At 43.9% G+C, this 15857-nt stretch overlaps 2 protein-coding genes across 2 annotated transcripts; both read left to right on the plus strand.

Annotated features, from left to right (window-relative positions):
• The first annotated feature begins 3298 nt into the window (after window positions 1-3298).
• hoxb6a (homeobox B6a) lies at window positions 3299-7335 on the plus strand. The gene is made up of 2 exons (XM_070848625.1): window positions 3299-4097; window positions 5950-7335. The coding sequence occupies exons 1-2, from the start codon at window positions 3533-3535 to the stop codon at window positions 6234-6236; spliced, it is 852 nt and encodes a 283-aa protein (XP_070704726.1). The 5' UTR covers window positions 3299-3532; the 3' UTR covers window positions 6237-7335.
• Window positions 7336-11042: 3707 nt separating this feature from the next.
• hoxb5a (homeobox B5a) lies at window positions 11043-13843 on the plus strand. The gene is made up of 2 exons (XM_070847167.1): window positions 11043-11854; window positions 13242-13843. Exons 1-2 carry the CDS (start codon window positions 11143-11145, stop codon window positions 13484-13486), a joined length of 957 nt encoding a protein of 318 aa, XP_070703268.1. The 5' UTR covers window positions 11043-11142; the 3' UTR covers window positions 13487-13843.
• Window positions 13844-15857: the final 2014 nt, after the last annotated feature.

Below are 15857 nucleotides of genomic sequence, written 5' to 3' on the forward strand. Positions count from 1 at the left end.
AAGAATGTGACGCTACAATGCAAGACTTCTTCTTATTATCCTGCATAAGTGTCATACAGTTTCATGTTATATCTAGATTTTCATTAAGAGCATGTAGGTCTATTAGGACCATTTCAAAACATGCCATAATACCACATGATGTCACTAGGCTTATAGAAAGCTCATTAATATGACTTAAAAGTGTCTGAAAGTTTAAATACAATTTCATGAGGTAACAATTAATAATAGGCCCTCATCTTACATATCTTACATTATTAGATAAACGACAAACCTGCTTTAGTAAATATGTATATATAAATATAAACATGTACTGAAAAAGTAAAAAATTAAACTTCCTAATGCAGAATTTGTTAGAAACACTTCAAAGCAATTTAATTCAACACGCAGCATATCAATAAATCCACATTAGTTTTACACATCCTAAGCTCTAAATGTGAATATGTCTCTCTTCTGTCAGAAAGTCATATTTACCCTCCAGGCTGCTGAGCAGGTACCACTGATATGCCAAAGTCACAATCAGACCTCAAACTTTCCGTGTTAATGCGCACTGGCTCTATAGCCTCCATAATAATAGTATTACCGTCATGTGTGTGTCCCAGGCTGTAGGTCATGCCTGTCCTGTCCCGACTGTTAGTGCTCATTAATGATTAAACCACAGTCAGCTCCAACACAATGCTGCTGCTTCCCGTTCCCACAAAGCGGAGAGGAAACGGAGCGTCCTGCCAGGGAGAGGGAGAGAGAGAGAGGGGGGAGAGAGAGAGAGAGAGAGAGAGAGAGAGCGACAGGTCAAAATGAAAGTTAAAAAGAGAGATTCCCCATCTGTCTGTGTAATCCTGCACAGAAAGCGAGAGTCGGAGAGGATCAGACTTATTTGTGTGTCTGCTCTGAACAGTGTTACTGTAAAGAGAGAGAAGACATGGACGGGGGTGGGAGGGTGAAGTAAAAGTAAAAATAGAGTCTTTGTCTCTATTTGTCAGTCGGACTGTCTGCAGTTTGGCCATGCAGACAAGTCAGAGCCTGTGGGGGGAACACAGAGAAAGACACAGAGAGGGAGACTTATTTATGGCTGCGGTTATTTTACGACCTCAGCGACACATATTCCGTTTGTAAGTGCGAATGGAAAGCAGGCCGAGTACGGTTTCCTTTTTTTCTGTCTTTCTTTGGAAGAGAAATTAGGTAGTAAAAGTAGAAAAGGGATAGTGGTGGAAGAAGGGGATATCAATGATTTCATTCACCTTTCTTTCAAAGGCTAATTCTAGAGTGCAAAATAGTAGTAAGCCACGCGCGTGTGTGTGTGTGTGTTTGTGTGTGTGTGTGTGTGTGTGTAGCCTACTCCACTGCCTCTTTACACTTTACTTTTATTTATTGCTTTTATTGCTTTCATCATTTGGAGAGCACGAAAATGCCCTAAAAGCAGTCACATTGACATCATAATAACAGCCTATTTGTTGTCCTTGTGAATATCTGGAGCGCACATTGGTAAATAAGTTTGGTGGAGCTCTTTTGCATTCATGGCAATAGTATAATGTAAAATAGTAATGAAGACTTAATATACTATTGGCAAGAATTAATATCCATCCATCCTTTCCATCGTTTTGCAATGGATCGATTAAAACAAATACAATAATAATCATGTGGTGTGTAGCCTATTATAGAAAAGGCTGCAGAGATATTTTCTCCCAACTGTACATTCTTTAAACATTATGTTCTTTAAACATTATGTTCTTTAAACATATTATACAGGCTATTTAATTTCATTTAATTTTTTTGTTTTGTTTTTTATTTATTAATTTAGTTTTGGCAAAACATGCTTGCTAATTTATTATATATTATTAACTATTGTGATATTATTATTACTATTATTTGTGATAGGCTACAGAAGCCTACATGAAAAAGAAAAAAAACTTTTTTAAAAATTCTTTTTTGTAACCTGTACTCAGTTTCAAGAAAACGAAAAAAAACATATGACTTTGCCAGACTTTGAGACTGTTTCTTTTCTTCTTCTCGTTTTACATTTCAGCCTAATCAGTGTCACAGAAGAAGAAAATAATAGCTCACACACACATTGATCAAACTGAAGCAAAACGCAAACTGCAACACTTCAAGCATTAACTTTCTACCGACACCGCAGCCAAGAACTAACACAAGTGTGCCGTTTGTGCGGCACAATAAGGGACGGAGCAGCGTCACTCCGGTTATCTTTCATCACTGTAACATTAACAGCTATCACTTTATGTTCAGATAACCCACTCCAGGTTATGAATTACTCCTCCGATGGAGAGTATGACCGCGATGAAAAGCCTGCGGTAGGAAGAGGACATAAGCGCACATTGAGCGGGATATAGAACATAAATCTACCCGCCGACCTAAATATATAAATTATAAATTTATTCTAAATTACAATTATAAATGTACAAACACCTTAATTATAGACGTGCATAGACCACATTATATTGTAGGCTAACATGGGACCACTCAGGACTCGTGCTCCCGACTGTGATTTACGTTTGCCAAATTCATTTTAATGCATTTGGTATTATCTGCAAAGCGCCGGGAATGTTTTATTATTCGGTTGCCTCCGGTGGTGCAGCAGCGCCCCCCCCCCACCACCACCACCACCACCACCACCACCCTCCACCAGGGAAAGACGCCGCGCGTGCGTATCTGTGAGCTGCTGATTTTTATGGGTCCAACAACAGACGGAGGAGGACACACAGGGAGAGAGAGAGAATCAATTTAACGCGCGGAGGATTCCGGTGTGCTTGCGCAATCTCATTGGGAGCCGAGGAAGATTAGAAAGAGAGATTGAATGAGAATTGGAAAGAGGGAAAGGGAGTGGGAGATTGAAAAGGGGAAATAGAAAAAGAGAGAGGTGGAGAGTGGGTTCGAGGTAGTTCCAAGCCCCCCCTCTGGGCTTCCTCCTCTTCTTCCTCTCTCCAACGAAAGGAAAAGGGGCGAACGAATGCCAGGCACGGAAGCCTCCCATTGGTCAGTCTGAGGTCAGCTGGTGCCTCCCCAGTATACCCCTCCTCACCCCATCCCATCTTCTGCACACATAAACACCCACACACACGCATACACTCAGCCACACTCACACACACACATACACACACTTGTTCTCCCCCTCCTCTCTCTCTCTGTCCCACACTGGCACTCAGCCGTTCAGATACCCCCCCCCATCCGCCCTCCTCTCACCCTCCTCACCCCCTCCTCCCAATCCGCGATCAACTAAGTGATAGCAGCAGCCCGTTGGACTGTCGGCTATAAAACACAACAAATCATAAAGTGCAAGCAGGGGAAGGCAAAGGAAGGAGGACGGGAGGGAGAACCGTTAGCCGTTAGCCGTTAGCCTCCTTCTACTCCTCCTTCTTCACCGCGTTGTTGTTGTGTTTGTCTCGTGCCCTCCTGTCCTCCCCTCTTCTCTTTCTCTTCTCCTCTCCTCTTCTCTTTCCTTCTCTTCTCTTCTATACTTCTCTTCCTCTCTTCTCTTCTCTTCCCTTCTCTCATCTTTCGTCTAACCTTCTTCCTCCCGATGAGTTCCTATTTTGTCAACTCCTCTTTCCCGGTGACGCTACCGGGAACGGGTGGAGGTGGGCAGGCAGCGGCGGAGTCGTTCCTGGGTCAGATCCCGCTCTACTCGTCGGGATACGCCGCAGACCACCCGCTCAGGCACTACCCGGCCGCGGCCGTCACCGCTGCCGCGGCCGTGGCGTACGGCGCGAGCGGCGGAGTGCACCAGGACAAATCGTATTCCGCGTCCAGCTACTACCAGCAGGCAGCGAACGGAGCTTACGGCGGCCACAGGGCTGCGGCGACAGCGGCAGGGGTCGGTGTAGGGGGCGCAACCGGAGCCGGTGCCTGCGATTATGCCACAGCGGCAGCGGCAGCAGCGGCTGCAGCGGCTGCCACGAGCTTTTACCGGGACAAGGAGCACCCATGCAGCCTGGAAGAGCACCAACTCGCACTAAGCCAGGACGGCATGCACCGTAAAACGGAGTGTGCGGGGCTGAGTGGCAAAGGGTTGTTCGGTGAAACGATAGACGACAAGTCATCAGCCCCTATTTATCCGTGGATGCAGCGGATGAACGCGTGCAACGGTGAGTGTCTCCTTCTACTGCATATTTTATGATACCCCATCATAAAACTGACGTTTGTCTCCTCTGTCAGCCCCTCTGCTGTCTTTCCTTTCTCTTCTACCACCTCCTCCTCTCCCAGTAGCTGCTTTATGATCCCCGTTTGTTGGCCTGTCAGTCAGTCATGTGCTCTGTATTTTATTGTCCGTCATAAACCGGGTTTGTTTGGGTTGTAGCTCCTATTACTGTATATGACCTGCTGGCCGACGCTGCTACTGAGAAAGTTGAGAGGAACAGCCTGTCAGAGAGTGCTGTGGGTGGACTCAAGGAACAGATAGAAGATAGATAGACAGAGAGGAAACAAAAAATGTGTAGTCTAGACATTTATCCCACTTAACTTAAGCTTATTCTTTTCTCGCACCACTTCACCACCTGATATTAAAAGAGAACGCATATTCTTTTATCTATTTGTTTATTTTTGCAAACTTTTAAAATCCCACTGATGGAGGAAAAATGGCATGACAGGCCCTGCTGCTATTTTTTTTATTTATTTTATATCACAACTTCTCTTTTGTAAAGCCTGCACTCTTAACCTTGTTTCGCTGACAGCGTTAGGCGCTGTTTATTCATAGCCCGAACAGATTCGATATCACACTTACAATCAGGCCTGCGAATGCTGCCAAGTTCGGAGTGAAAGTGAGACAGGCAAGGCCAGCTTGAGGGGGAATAATTAGAGTTAGTTAACTGCTCAAATAAGCATATATCTGTGTTGATTTACGCTGTTCCTACGTGAATTAAACCAAAGTCTAAAATGATACTGCGAGCCCCAACACAGTCTTCATTTGTCCATAGAGGAAAAACGGCCTGTTGAGAATCAAGTGACTGATAATGGACGATGTATAGCTACTGTACTGTACAGAGCCCTGCAGGGTTGTAATAGATGAGGTGGAAACAGGCTTTGCCGCAAAGACACATATAAGGAATAAAATGCAAAGCGTGCAATAAATGAGAGGTGAAACTGGACATGGCAGAGTGGACAGAGTGGCACAGGGACCCTGAGTGCTCATCTCTAATCTAATTGCCTGGGTTAATATTTATGGATATTTAGATATAGATATGAGCCTTGAGCAGCGTGCGGTTTTCTATCCATGCTGCGCATTTCAGATCGATACAGAAACTGAGGCTGCTAAACTGACAACATGGCGATTTGTTTACCACCGGGGGCCAAAACACTGTTAGTGGAGATCAGAGGGGACTAAAGCCCTGGAAGCTGATCCTCGTTGGGGGAAAACCCTCTGAAATATAATAATAAAAATGATAATAATAATAATAATTATTATTATTGATAATATTGATTATAATAATAGTAGTAGCAGTGTCAAGAGTTTGGGCTGGAAGACTGGGAACAACGCGCTTCTCTCTTGTCCTCTGAATGCTGCTATTCACCAGCAGTGAATATTTTTATGGCGTTTATTTAGTTCCACTGAAGAATCGATTTAATAATACCGGCCTTCATCAAGCAGAAAATAAGTGTCAGTTTATCCAAGCAGGATGGCTAACCCAAGCAGCTAACTGTACTGATGCGGAAAAGAGATTAGAAATTATATCTACCTGAAGCAGCTCAACCCAAGAAGGCGCACTTTTAGAAGGACACTATTTAGCTACATAACGGGAGCATTAAATTCTGTCTGTATTGATCTCCAATTGGTTGGTTTGAACTGAAACAATTATATAACGGACATTAAAGCATCCAAACCAATGAAGTTATAGGTAGCAGAATAGAATAGAATAGAATAGAATAGGTCACCAGGTACAGCCGCTGTGATAACACTAGTTAAAATGTAACTTCATCTCTCTGTCTTTCCTTTTCTCTCAGGAACCTTCGGTAACCCCGGGAGGCGCGGCCGGCAGACCTACACCCGCTACCAGACTCTGGAGCTGGAGAAGGAGTTCCACTTCAATCGGTACCTCACGCGGCGGCGGCGGATCGAGATCGCGCACGCGCTCTGCCTCACGGAGAGGCAGATCAAGATCTGGTTCCAGAACCGGAGGATGAAGTGGAAGAAGGAGAATAAGCTGATCAACTCCTCTTCCTCCTCGTCGTCCTCCACCTCTTCATCAACGGTGACGGGGGCAGAGGAAGAGGAGAAAGGGACTGAGTGAAAGAGGAGAAAGAAACTGATGTAAGACACATAAAAGAGGAAGAGGAGGATGGACGAAAAGACACGCTGGTTGATCCCTTCCCCTCCCTTTCTAAAAGTTCGTACAGACGTTTGTCTGGTGTGAAACTCTAAGAAGATGTCGACATTTTTTTTTTTTTACCGGAGCAGGGCTGAAACGTGTAAGGCGAGAAGGAAAGGGGGGGAGAGAGAAGTGGATTCACCCCTCTAATTTCGCCCCCCCACCGAAAAATGTATCCAACCCTTCCATAGGCTGAATTTGCCTCTCTGTGTGGTCGGAAAATGGCAAATTATTTGTAAAAGACTAATGAGAGGGAAAGTCTGAGTGATAAGAACAGAAATTAAAAAGAAAGCAGGAACAAGAAACGGGAACATAAAACAGACAGATGGTGGTGAGCCAAGCTGTGGCATCCAAAGTGTATTTAAAAAATACGATAAATAAGAAATCCGCAACCCAACCATTACAAACTGTTTAAAACACAATTTCTTGTTGCATTCCAAGAAAACAATTTAACTTCTTATTCTACTTAGTTTTGTCTCTGTCAAATGTACTTCCTGGCAGGCACTTCTTTTGAAGCTTTAGGACTGTCCCCCCCCCCCACCCCGACTTTTCTGATTTTGTAAACGTGTTGTGTGAATTATACCTTCGATTAAACGTGCAAATAGCTCATACACACACGACACTGTGGGGATGAAAACTAGGATATTTGAAAAGAGTATGTATGTCATATGGTGTTCATATTTAAAATGTATAGAAATAAGCAAGGAAAAAAAAATCACCATGTATGGTGGAAATAATGTAATTGCGGGTGGAGGTGGGGGTAATTTAACCTTTCCACCTTTTCCAGTATAGTGGGGGCGTGGAAGGGGGCGTTAACCTACTGATGTTATTCTCGAGACTACCTAAAACGTTCAGGAAAGTGGATATTTTATGGATTTTTACATTGTTTGTTTATGTTAGTGTTTTTGTCAAGTAATTGCGTATACTACCTATGAGATGTTCAATAAAATGTAAAGAAATGTATGGAGAGACCATGTTTTGGGGGGTTTCTTTGTTGATGAATCGGGCTATTTATTGCTATATTAAAATATCAGCAATAAATGTTATTATTGCTATATTAAAATATTCGCAATAAATTAGCTCAGTATTCAAAGTGAGCGTTTAGAAGTAGAAACCTGCGCCTTTTACGCACATATTTACTGCGCGCCACTCGGGTCCGATGCCGGGGACAAGAAAGCGCACGAGGTGATCCGGAGGGGGAAGTGACAAGGGTCGCGAGCCGCTACTCATTGCAACCTGAACTAATTGATGACCAGACCAAGTGAGAGAAAGTTGACCTGTCCTCGAGCAGGCCAGCCAAATACGTCACATGCATACACACACACTTCACCCAGACAAAGTAGGACAATGTCCTCGTGACCCTTTGAACTCTGCTTGTCCCCTGGGTGACCGGCGCGCACGGTCCATCTCTCCGCAGTTGGGTGTCAGTGAAGCGCAGGCGTGAACACCAAAAAGAGCTCCTGTCTTGCAAACGATTAGCAATCATTTTTGATTAGCCCTAATTTATGTCTTACATTACAGACCACATCACAGGCAATTCACAGTAAGCTTTATATTGATGACTGACATAAAATATCATAACGCAGGGTTATGAGGTGTTGTTCTAATATTCAAATATTCAGTGTGTTTTCTAAAAGTAGTCTACTATGTTGGCAGAAAAGGACACAGTTAGCCTACCTACAATGACGTTAAAATAATGCCATTTAATTTAATTTGTATGAGTTTATCACCAGCTTATAACCAAAACCAGCTTTACAAATGATTAGTGTAGCCCATACCTATTGGACAAACCCACACAGGCTGTAAACTTCCAGCTCACTAAATGCTATTTCACATGTTCACATGTCTTAGCTATACTGAGTTGGCATATTTATATATAGCGAATATATATGCAAAGGTGGTTATTAATACAACACTGAGGAAAAGGTGTAATTCTGTACAAGCTGATTAATAACGTCTATTGTTTTGTTTCTAGATTCAATTTCACATCCACAGACAAAAAGAGTTCGACTCGCCATGAAATGATCCCTGCAGAATATTATTTGGGACAATCAAAGCCGTGTAACAGAGAACTTGATCCAACCAGTTGTAATTGTTATGGTATAGGCTTCTTACTTTGGCTCTGACCATGCCAGGGTTGGTGATTTCGAAAATGTGTGCTGTAAAGTGAACTGCATGCTGGCAGATGTCCTACTTCAAACACAGCAGAAATGGTTTCACTGTGACCAAAAGGGTTCATTTTACTGACAAACAATGTTGTCTATAATACTTATCCTCCACTTAAACTCTGCAGCATGTATCATGGCTAAACTCCACAGATATAGTTTTCAGGGGTTTTGAAGAGCTGGTTTGTTTCTGTTATGATTTTCTGAGTTGATTCAGGACAAGTTTGAAGCACTTTGATACCACCAAGAGCTAGATAAAATCTGTAACATTTTAAAATATGAAAATGTCCTAAACTGGAGCATCTTAACATCTGTGCACAGCTTGAAATGGGGATTTAAGTACTCCATGGATTGCAATAAATTGTGCTCACATTCTTGCACTACATGTATGAATATGCGATATTTACTGTCAATTGTATCCATAAACAATTTGAGCAGGAGTAGAGTCAGACTGTGTGACTCCTGCTGGAGTTAGAACCCTGGATCCTGACCATCACACACCAAATGAAATCCAGTACAAGATCTAAATGCACTGCAGTTTTTCAATTTTGTATATACTATGCCAAAAATCAAGACAAATCATAGCACTTGTGTGAAACTGTGGATGTTTTTGTACCACCATGGTCAGCAACCTGTTTAACAGGACAAATAATTAGTGTGATGGTGGAATTGTGAATATAAAATGACAGGAGTATGCACTGAAGTGTCTGCCAACTGGGTCAGCACCTCCTCTTCATTATCCCTGCGGCTTACAGGCCATTCTCGGCACACTTTGGGATCTGTTGCAGATTAGCTTTTGCCTTGCTTTCAGGCCAAAAGTTGGCTGATTTAGCATCGTCATCTATGCATGACTATAGCTGGTAAAATAATAAACCTGATATCTGATATGTTTTGTGCATTTTAGCCACCTGTTGCAGTTGTTTTATTCTTGCCTGGTTACTTTGGAATACTGAGGATGATTTCCATTCCAACTGCTGGCTTCTCTTGCTGGCTCAGTGTGAGACCTGCCGAGTGTCTGAAATTTGGCCTGAAAGTGCACACATATACAGGAGCATATTTTACACACACACACACACACACACACACACACCCACAGAGTGCATTCATTTACATCATTCCACACAAAAGAATCTGGAATTCTTCGTCGCATGTCCTAGCCTATGTGCATGTACATGTGTGAGTCACACTTAAAACGAAACATGCTCACCTTAGTGAACATTGAGTCCTACTACAAACACACAGAGGCACCCTGACTGAAATGCATCCCAGCCCAGGAATCAACAAATCATAAATCATCAGATTTCCATGCAGTGTGGACGTCACAGATCAGGTTTAACATTCCTTCTCTTGCAGCTGGAGAAGAGGCTGCAGGGAGAAGGGGGTGGGAAAGAAAGAAAGAAAGAAAGAAAGAACATACTACAGTATGTCATATCTGTCTTTCCTACATGACTTGTCGCGTGATGCAGTGTGTTCGACTTGGTTTTGCTGAGGCCACAGTTTTGGATATCTGGGGTAAACATTAATGAAAAAAGTGACCATCGCTCGCTCTGTGATTGTGATTGTTTGAGAGAACAATTCACGCAGACCTGATGACACCTCTGTATCTTGTTGCAGATGTTACGATGGCACAGTAGCGCATAATGGCACAGTAAATGTTCCTACTGGTAAAGTCCGACACACCATTAATGTTATTTTTATTGTATTACTTATTATTATTATTATTATTATTATTAGTAGTAGTAGTAGTATTCTTGTTGTCCTTGTTGTTGATGATGATGATGTTCTATTTTTCCATGTAGACCTACTTGAGAATGGAAGCCTAAACTCTCGAGTGAATGTGGAAGGGAGCATCGGTAGACTGTTATTACCGTGTTGAATATTTCATAATTAACGGGTTATTTATTTTTGTTTATGGTTACTAGCTCCTAACTTCCAGCCTGAGAAAAGGTCAATTAACAGGCCTGAGTGATGAGAGACAACACACACACACTCAGGGGAAAAGGGGGCGAGAGAGAGAATACTTCATGACAGCTCTCTAAGACTCTTTTTTGGAGTGTGTACTTTCTCCCTCTGCTTCGCTTTCTGTCTTTCAAACCATTGCAATAAATTATGTCTGCAGTAGGTGGCGCTCTGAGCTCACCCCCGGTAGCTCAAGGCTCAAGCAGCAGAATAAAGGGTGTGTGTGAGTGTGTGTGTGTGTGTGTGAGAGAGAGAGAGAGAGAGAGAGAGAGAGGGAGAGAGGGAGAGAGAGAGCTTCCCCCGCCCATCCCTTCATCATTAGAAACCTCAGAGCATGAATTACCTCTCCAAAGTCATCGGTGAGAATTTACGACTGGTCAACAAAAGCACGTGACCGCACACCCCCCTTCTCTCTGTCTCTCTCTCTCTCCTCCCTCACCTCACCCCTCACCTCCCCCATCACACACACACACACACACACCCTTCAATCTAACACACACACACACACACACACATACACCACCCCACCCCCATATTTGGACGGCGCATACATAGCTAAAAACGAAGTACAGTGCAACGCCATAATTCACTAATACATCATAAATCGTTGAAAGTACCCGCGTTATAACGACCAAGAGAAATCTAACAAATCAAGCGCCCCTTAGTACTCTACTGTAAGCCTGCAACTCTCAAAAACAACCTAAATGAGCTCTTACTTTGTAAACTCGTTCTCGGGGCGCTACCCAAACGGCCCCGACTATCAACTGCTAAATTATGGAGCCAGCAGCGGCGCAATGAACGGCGGGACGTACAGGGACTCTTCCTCCGGCACCATGCACCATGCGACCGGTTCTTACGGCTACAGCTACAATGGCATGGACCTGACCGTCACCAACCGGGGAGGGGGGAGCAGCAACTCCGCCAACACCGGAGGACACTTCGGGGGTGGCTCGGTCGTCGGGGACTCCCTGGGCTTCGGCTCCCCAGGCACAGAGAGGGGCTACCGCCAGCCGTCCAGTTGCTCTCTCGCCTCTGCGACAGACTCCCTCCTGTCACCCGGTAGTGGAGACACCAAGTTGGGCGCCCAGAGCTCGTCTCCCCGCTCGGAGCAACCAGGAAGCGGTAATCTCAGCTCTCCAAACCTGTCCTCCACCTCCTCCGGTGGTGGTGGCGGCGGCGGCGGCGGCGGAGGCACGGCACAGCACTTCACGGAGCTGGAAGACGCGTCGCCAGAGACCGAGGAGCTGCAGCACACCCGAGACGCTGGCCACGGCGGTAACCCGCCGCCTAGGACCGTGCACCCGCAATCCGTGCAGAAACAGGAGGGCGGCTCGGTGGGATCAACCGCTGGTAGCACGACGGGCAACGAAACACCACAGATATTCCCCTGGATGAGAAAGCTGCACATTAGCCATGGTACATGCTGCTCTTGTGTTTACAGTTTATTAACTCTGTGTCCTGGGAGTTTTAGGGAGATAATACTGATAATGCTGGTCAGTAGATTTTACCCTGTATTTTGGACACATGGGGTTTGTGACAGTTAAAAGCTGATAGAGGGAGAATATAGGGAGCCGCGGTGCTCTAGTTGTGTACATACTAAACATTCAGCAGACTTATTGCTTTTATTTGATTTGAGTAAATTAGCTGCTTGAGAATAGCTGACAGACGCACATACAGCCGCGGTTCCTCGTATTGTCTGCACCTACCAAGCCCTTTTCCGCCTGCGTCAATTTAATGTTTTCGTGACTGTCAGAAATCAGTCACTTACGTGTTTACACTCCCAGCAAAGCACCAAGTATTTGTTGTATTTCGTGTCTTGCTTTCTTGCAGATAAAGGGTTATTCAGACATTTCGGTATTTATTTTTTTACTTATTTGGGAATCAGAGAGAATCACAATATGGGCAGCTGGTCTCTCTGGTTAACCAGCTCAACTTGTGTGTTTGAGTGCTTTCTCAGCGCATCAGGGTGCAATTCGTTTTGCATTTCCCTCCCGTAGAAGCAAGGGACGCCGGATGGTTGCCCCCTCTGTATTTTCTGCCCCTTTTTCTATTTTTGCAAATTCCACAAAAGCGTCATAAATCTGTCAGGGGAGAGGCAAACCAGGCAGCAAAGCCCAACAGGCTGAGGAGTGCAGACAGTCGGGTGGGAAAAGAAGAAAAAAAAAAAAAAACAGCGAGAAAAAAGAAAGAGAGGCCAATAAGGCTTTGGAGGCTGTTCCTCCTTTGAAAAGTGAAGCTTTATAACGTGTGGGAACTTTATTAGGGAGGTGAGGCAGAGGACGGGCAATAAAACTCTGAAGGGGGCTAGAGGGGGTGAAAGGGGGAAATAGAAAGGGTGATGGTGAAGAGGGACGGTTAAAAAAGAAAACAGTAATGTGACAAATAAAAGCAAATCCTCTAGCACGAGCTGTGGAGTGGAAATGGTCGAAATTGTACGTGTCAAGAAAGACTGCTGTCAGAATAAAGGGCGGTTTACCGACTCTTGTTGTTCCTTACGCAGGTTCATTCTGATCAAAATATTAGTACATTCTGGATCTAAGTGTAAAAAGGGGATGGACATAACAAAGGCAACACCTGGAGTTACAATACACTAGAATCCAGTGCGACAAACTCGTACAGAACAATATTCCTTCATAGAGGTGTAGACCCAATAGTATTTTTGGAGCACAGTTCTGTTATACTAGGGTGTATAACACACTGTTATAATAGGGTGTATAACACACTGTTATACTAGGGAGAAGTGTAATCCAAGGGTGTTCTTAGTATGTTTTCCATTTATAATTTGTTCGCTCCAAACCCTCAGATATGACGGGCCCGGACGGGAAACGGGCACGGACGGCATACACCCGCTACCAGACGCTCGAGCTGGAGAAGGAGTTCCACTTCAATCGGTACCTCACGCGGCGGCGACGGATCGAAATCGCACATGCGCTCTGCCTCACGGAGAGGCAGATCAAGATCTGGTTCCAGAACCGGAGGATGAAGTGGAAGAAGGACAATAAACTGAAAAGCATGAGTCTTGCCACCGCTGGTGCCTTCCAACCCTAGAAATTAATCCATTTAAAAAAAAAAAATGTCCATCTCCCTCGAAAGGTTATTACAATGTGCAAGGCTTTCCTATGTGGAGAATAAGCCGCAAACAGTAGAGAAATAATGAAAACTTGAAGAACAGGAAATAACTGAAGAAGCCAGCAGAAAATGGAGCAAAGGGTGGCAGCGATGAAGAAATATATGTATAACAAGCAGATTCCAAATCTAGATTTTAAAAACACTTCCTATCGTCAATTGAGTACTGTACAGCAGCGCAGCACTTTTTATTTGTTCGGCATGTTGGTCTTAGGTGTTTTAGGGCAACATAAAAAAATATTGACTGAGGTACTTGCTCTTGTAAAAAAAAAACTAAAACTTAGTGTTCCTGTATGTTGTCGTCGTTTTTTGAATAGCTTTCCGGAGGAAAAGAGTGGAGCTAAGGAAAGGATAAATAAGGCTACCTGACTATGTTTCTACCTACATCATACCTTACAACCTTGCTACCTACCTGTTGTTAAATGTCTAAATATCGTTTCATGTGTCAAGTGCGATGTTTTGTAATTGGCAAGTTCTTCTAGACAAGTCAGCATGTGAGCTTCTATTGTAAATTATTTACAGCCAATAACGCGTGTAGCTTATTAGTTTGAGTCCCCTTCCTCTCTTTCTGTCAGTTACTTGGTGTTCTGATCTGCTCCTGCTTTATTGAGGAAGTGTGTGTGTGTGTGTGTGTGCGTGTGTGTAAACACAAACCAGCCCTGTCTACATCTCCGTAATCATCCATAATGTTGTGTATAGCTCTATTATTCAGAAAAGTGTAACTGTATATTATTGTTATTATTATTGTAATTATTGGATCCATGTTTCAGAAAGGATGTATATAGATATATATTGACATTTTTTTAAATGTGTCTAGTTGGCTGTTTGCAGTTGCATTGTGTGCGTGTGAATGCACGTATGTGCGTGTGTGTGTGTGTGTGTGTGTGTGTGTGTGTGTGTGTGTGTGTGTGTGAGAGAGAGAGACAGAGAGTGTGTGTGCGTGTGTGTGCGCACGCATCTAAAGGATATAGCTACCATCCTGTGAGGCCTGTAAGCTTTTTTGCCAATAAGCTTTTTGTATTTGTTTGTAACTTGGAGTAAAAAAAACTGTAACAATAAACCTCCACGTACTCATCCAAACCAGACAGACTCAACCAGCTGTTCATGTACTACACGGCCGCACAAACGGCTTAACTGGGATTGAAAACCTTGACATTCACACGACCCAAAAGTTTTTTTTTACCGATTTGCTGGAGCAGTGTCCTCTGCTGAAAATGTGTTCAGACAAATTAACCGGGAATATATGCGCTAATTGCCGGAATTGTTATTTTGTGAGTCATATATTTCACATGCAAATCTATGTCGCGGAATGACATTAGCTGTCAACTGCCAAGCTCTGTGGTCAGTGTGTTATATCATTAAGTCTATCTGGCTATCAAATGATATGGTGTATGCTAGTATGGTGTGGTTTGATCCGGATTCAGCTGTATGTGGAGGAACTGACAGATCCGAGACCAGTTCTATCAGAAAATTGCTTCATTTTCTTCCGCGAAAGCTTGCGCGCATTTCTGGGCCTACTTTAATGAAATGAACTTCAGCAACTGTCACTTTTCAGTTCTTCCAAATGATTCATGCTGCAAACACTGAGCTGCTTCATGCGTAAATGCGAATCACACACCCAATACCCTGCCTGCCGTCTGTTTTCCAGGCCTCACTTTAACCCTGAATGCCGCATTTCCAAGGCGACAGCCTCCTGGACCTCAGCAGCATCACAGCACCGTGCTCACCAATCATTGCAGAAAACTTCATAAAGCACTCAGATACATACAGATATAGAGAACAAACATACAAGCATACAAAGGCAAATTCTAATCTCTGCTCACCAAGTCTGACAAGACAACAAACTACTCGCGGTGGACAAATTGGTCACTTTTCTCTAAATGGCCTCCCTTTCCGTCCTTACGAAGGCCACTCCCGGCCAAATTAAGTTACGTTCTCCCGGTTTCCAACTGTAAACAACCAACTGAACTTTTAAACTCACCGACTGATACTCCTGCAGTTTCCCTGTTCACATACGGCTCTATTTCTGAGCTGATGGTGGGAAACGAGATCCTGCTCCCAGCCTCATCTGGACACAACCACTATCTCCTGCTTCCTCTGTCTGTGCATGTGTGTGAGATAGTTTTTTTTAAAGCTAACCCCCTTCTGCTTTGGGCCAAACTACAAAAAGAAGGCAGCTTTGACATTTACATGTCAAACGGATGACGGTTTTTATCTCTAAGTTGGATCGTAAAGATCAGGCATGGCCTCAGACTGATACCTCTCACTGGCTCTCCTCTCGTCACGTGGGGTC

This window comes from Pempheris klunzingeri, chromosome 17 (genome assembly GCF_042242105.1).
Source record: "Pempheris klunzingeri isolate RE-2024b chromosome 17, fPemKlu1.hap1, whole genome shotgun sequence".
NCBI lineage: Eukaryota > Metazoa > Chordata > Actinopteri > Acropomatiformes > Pempheridae > Pempheris > Pempheris klunzingeri.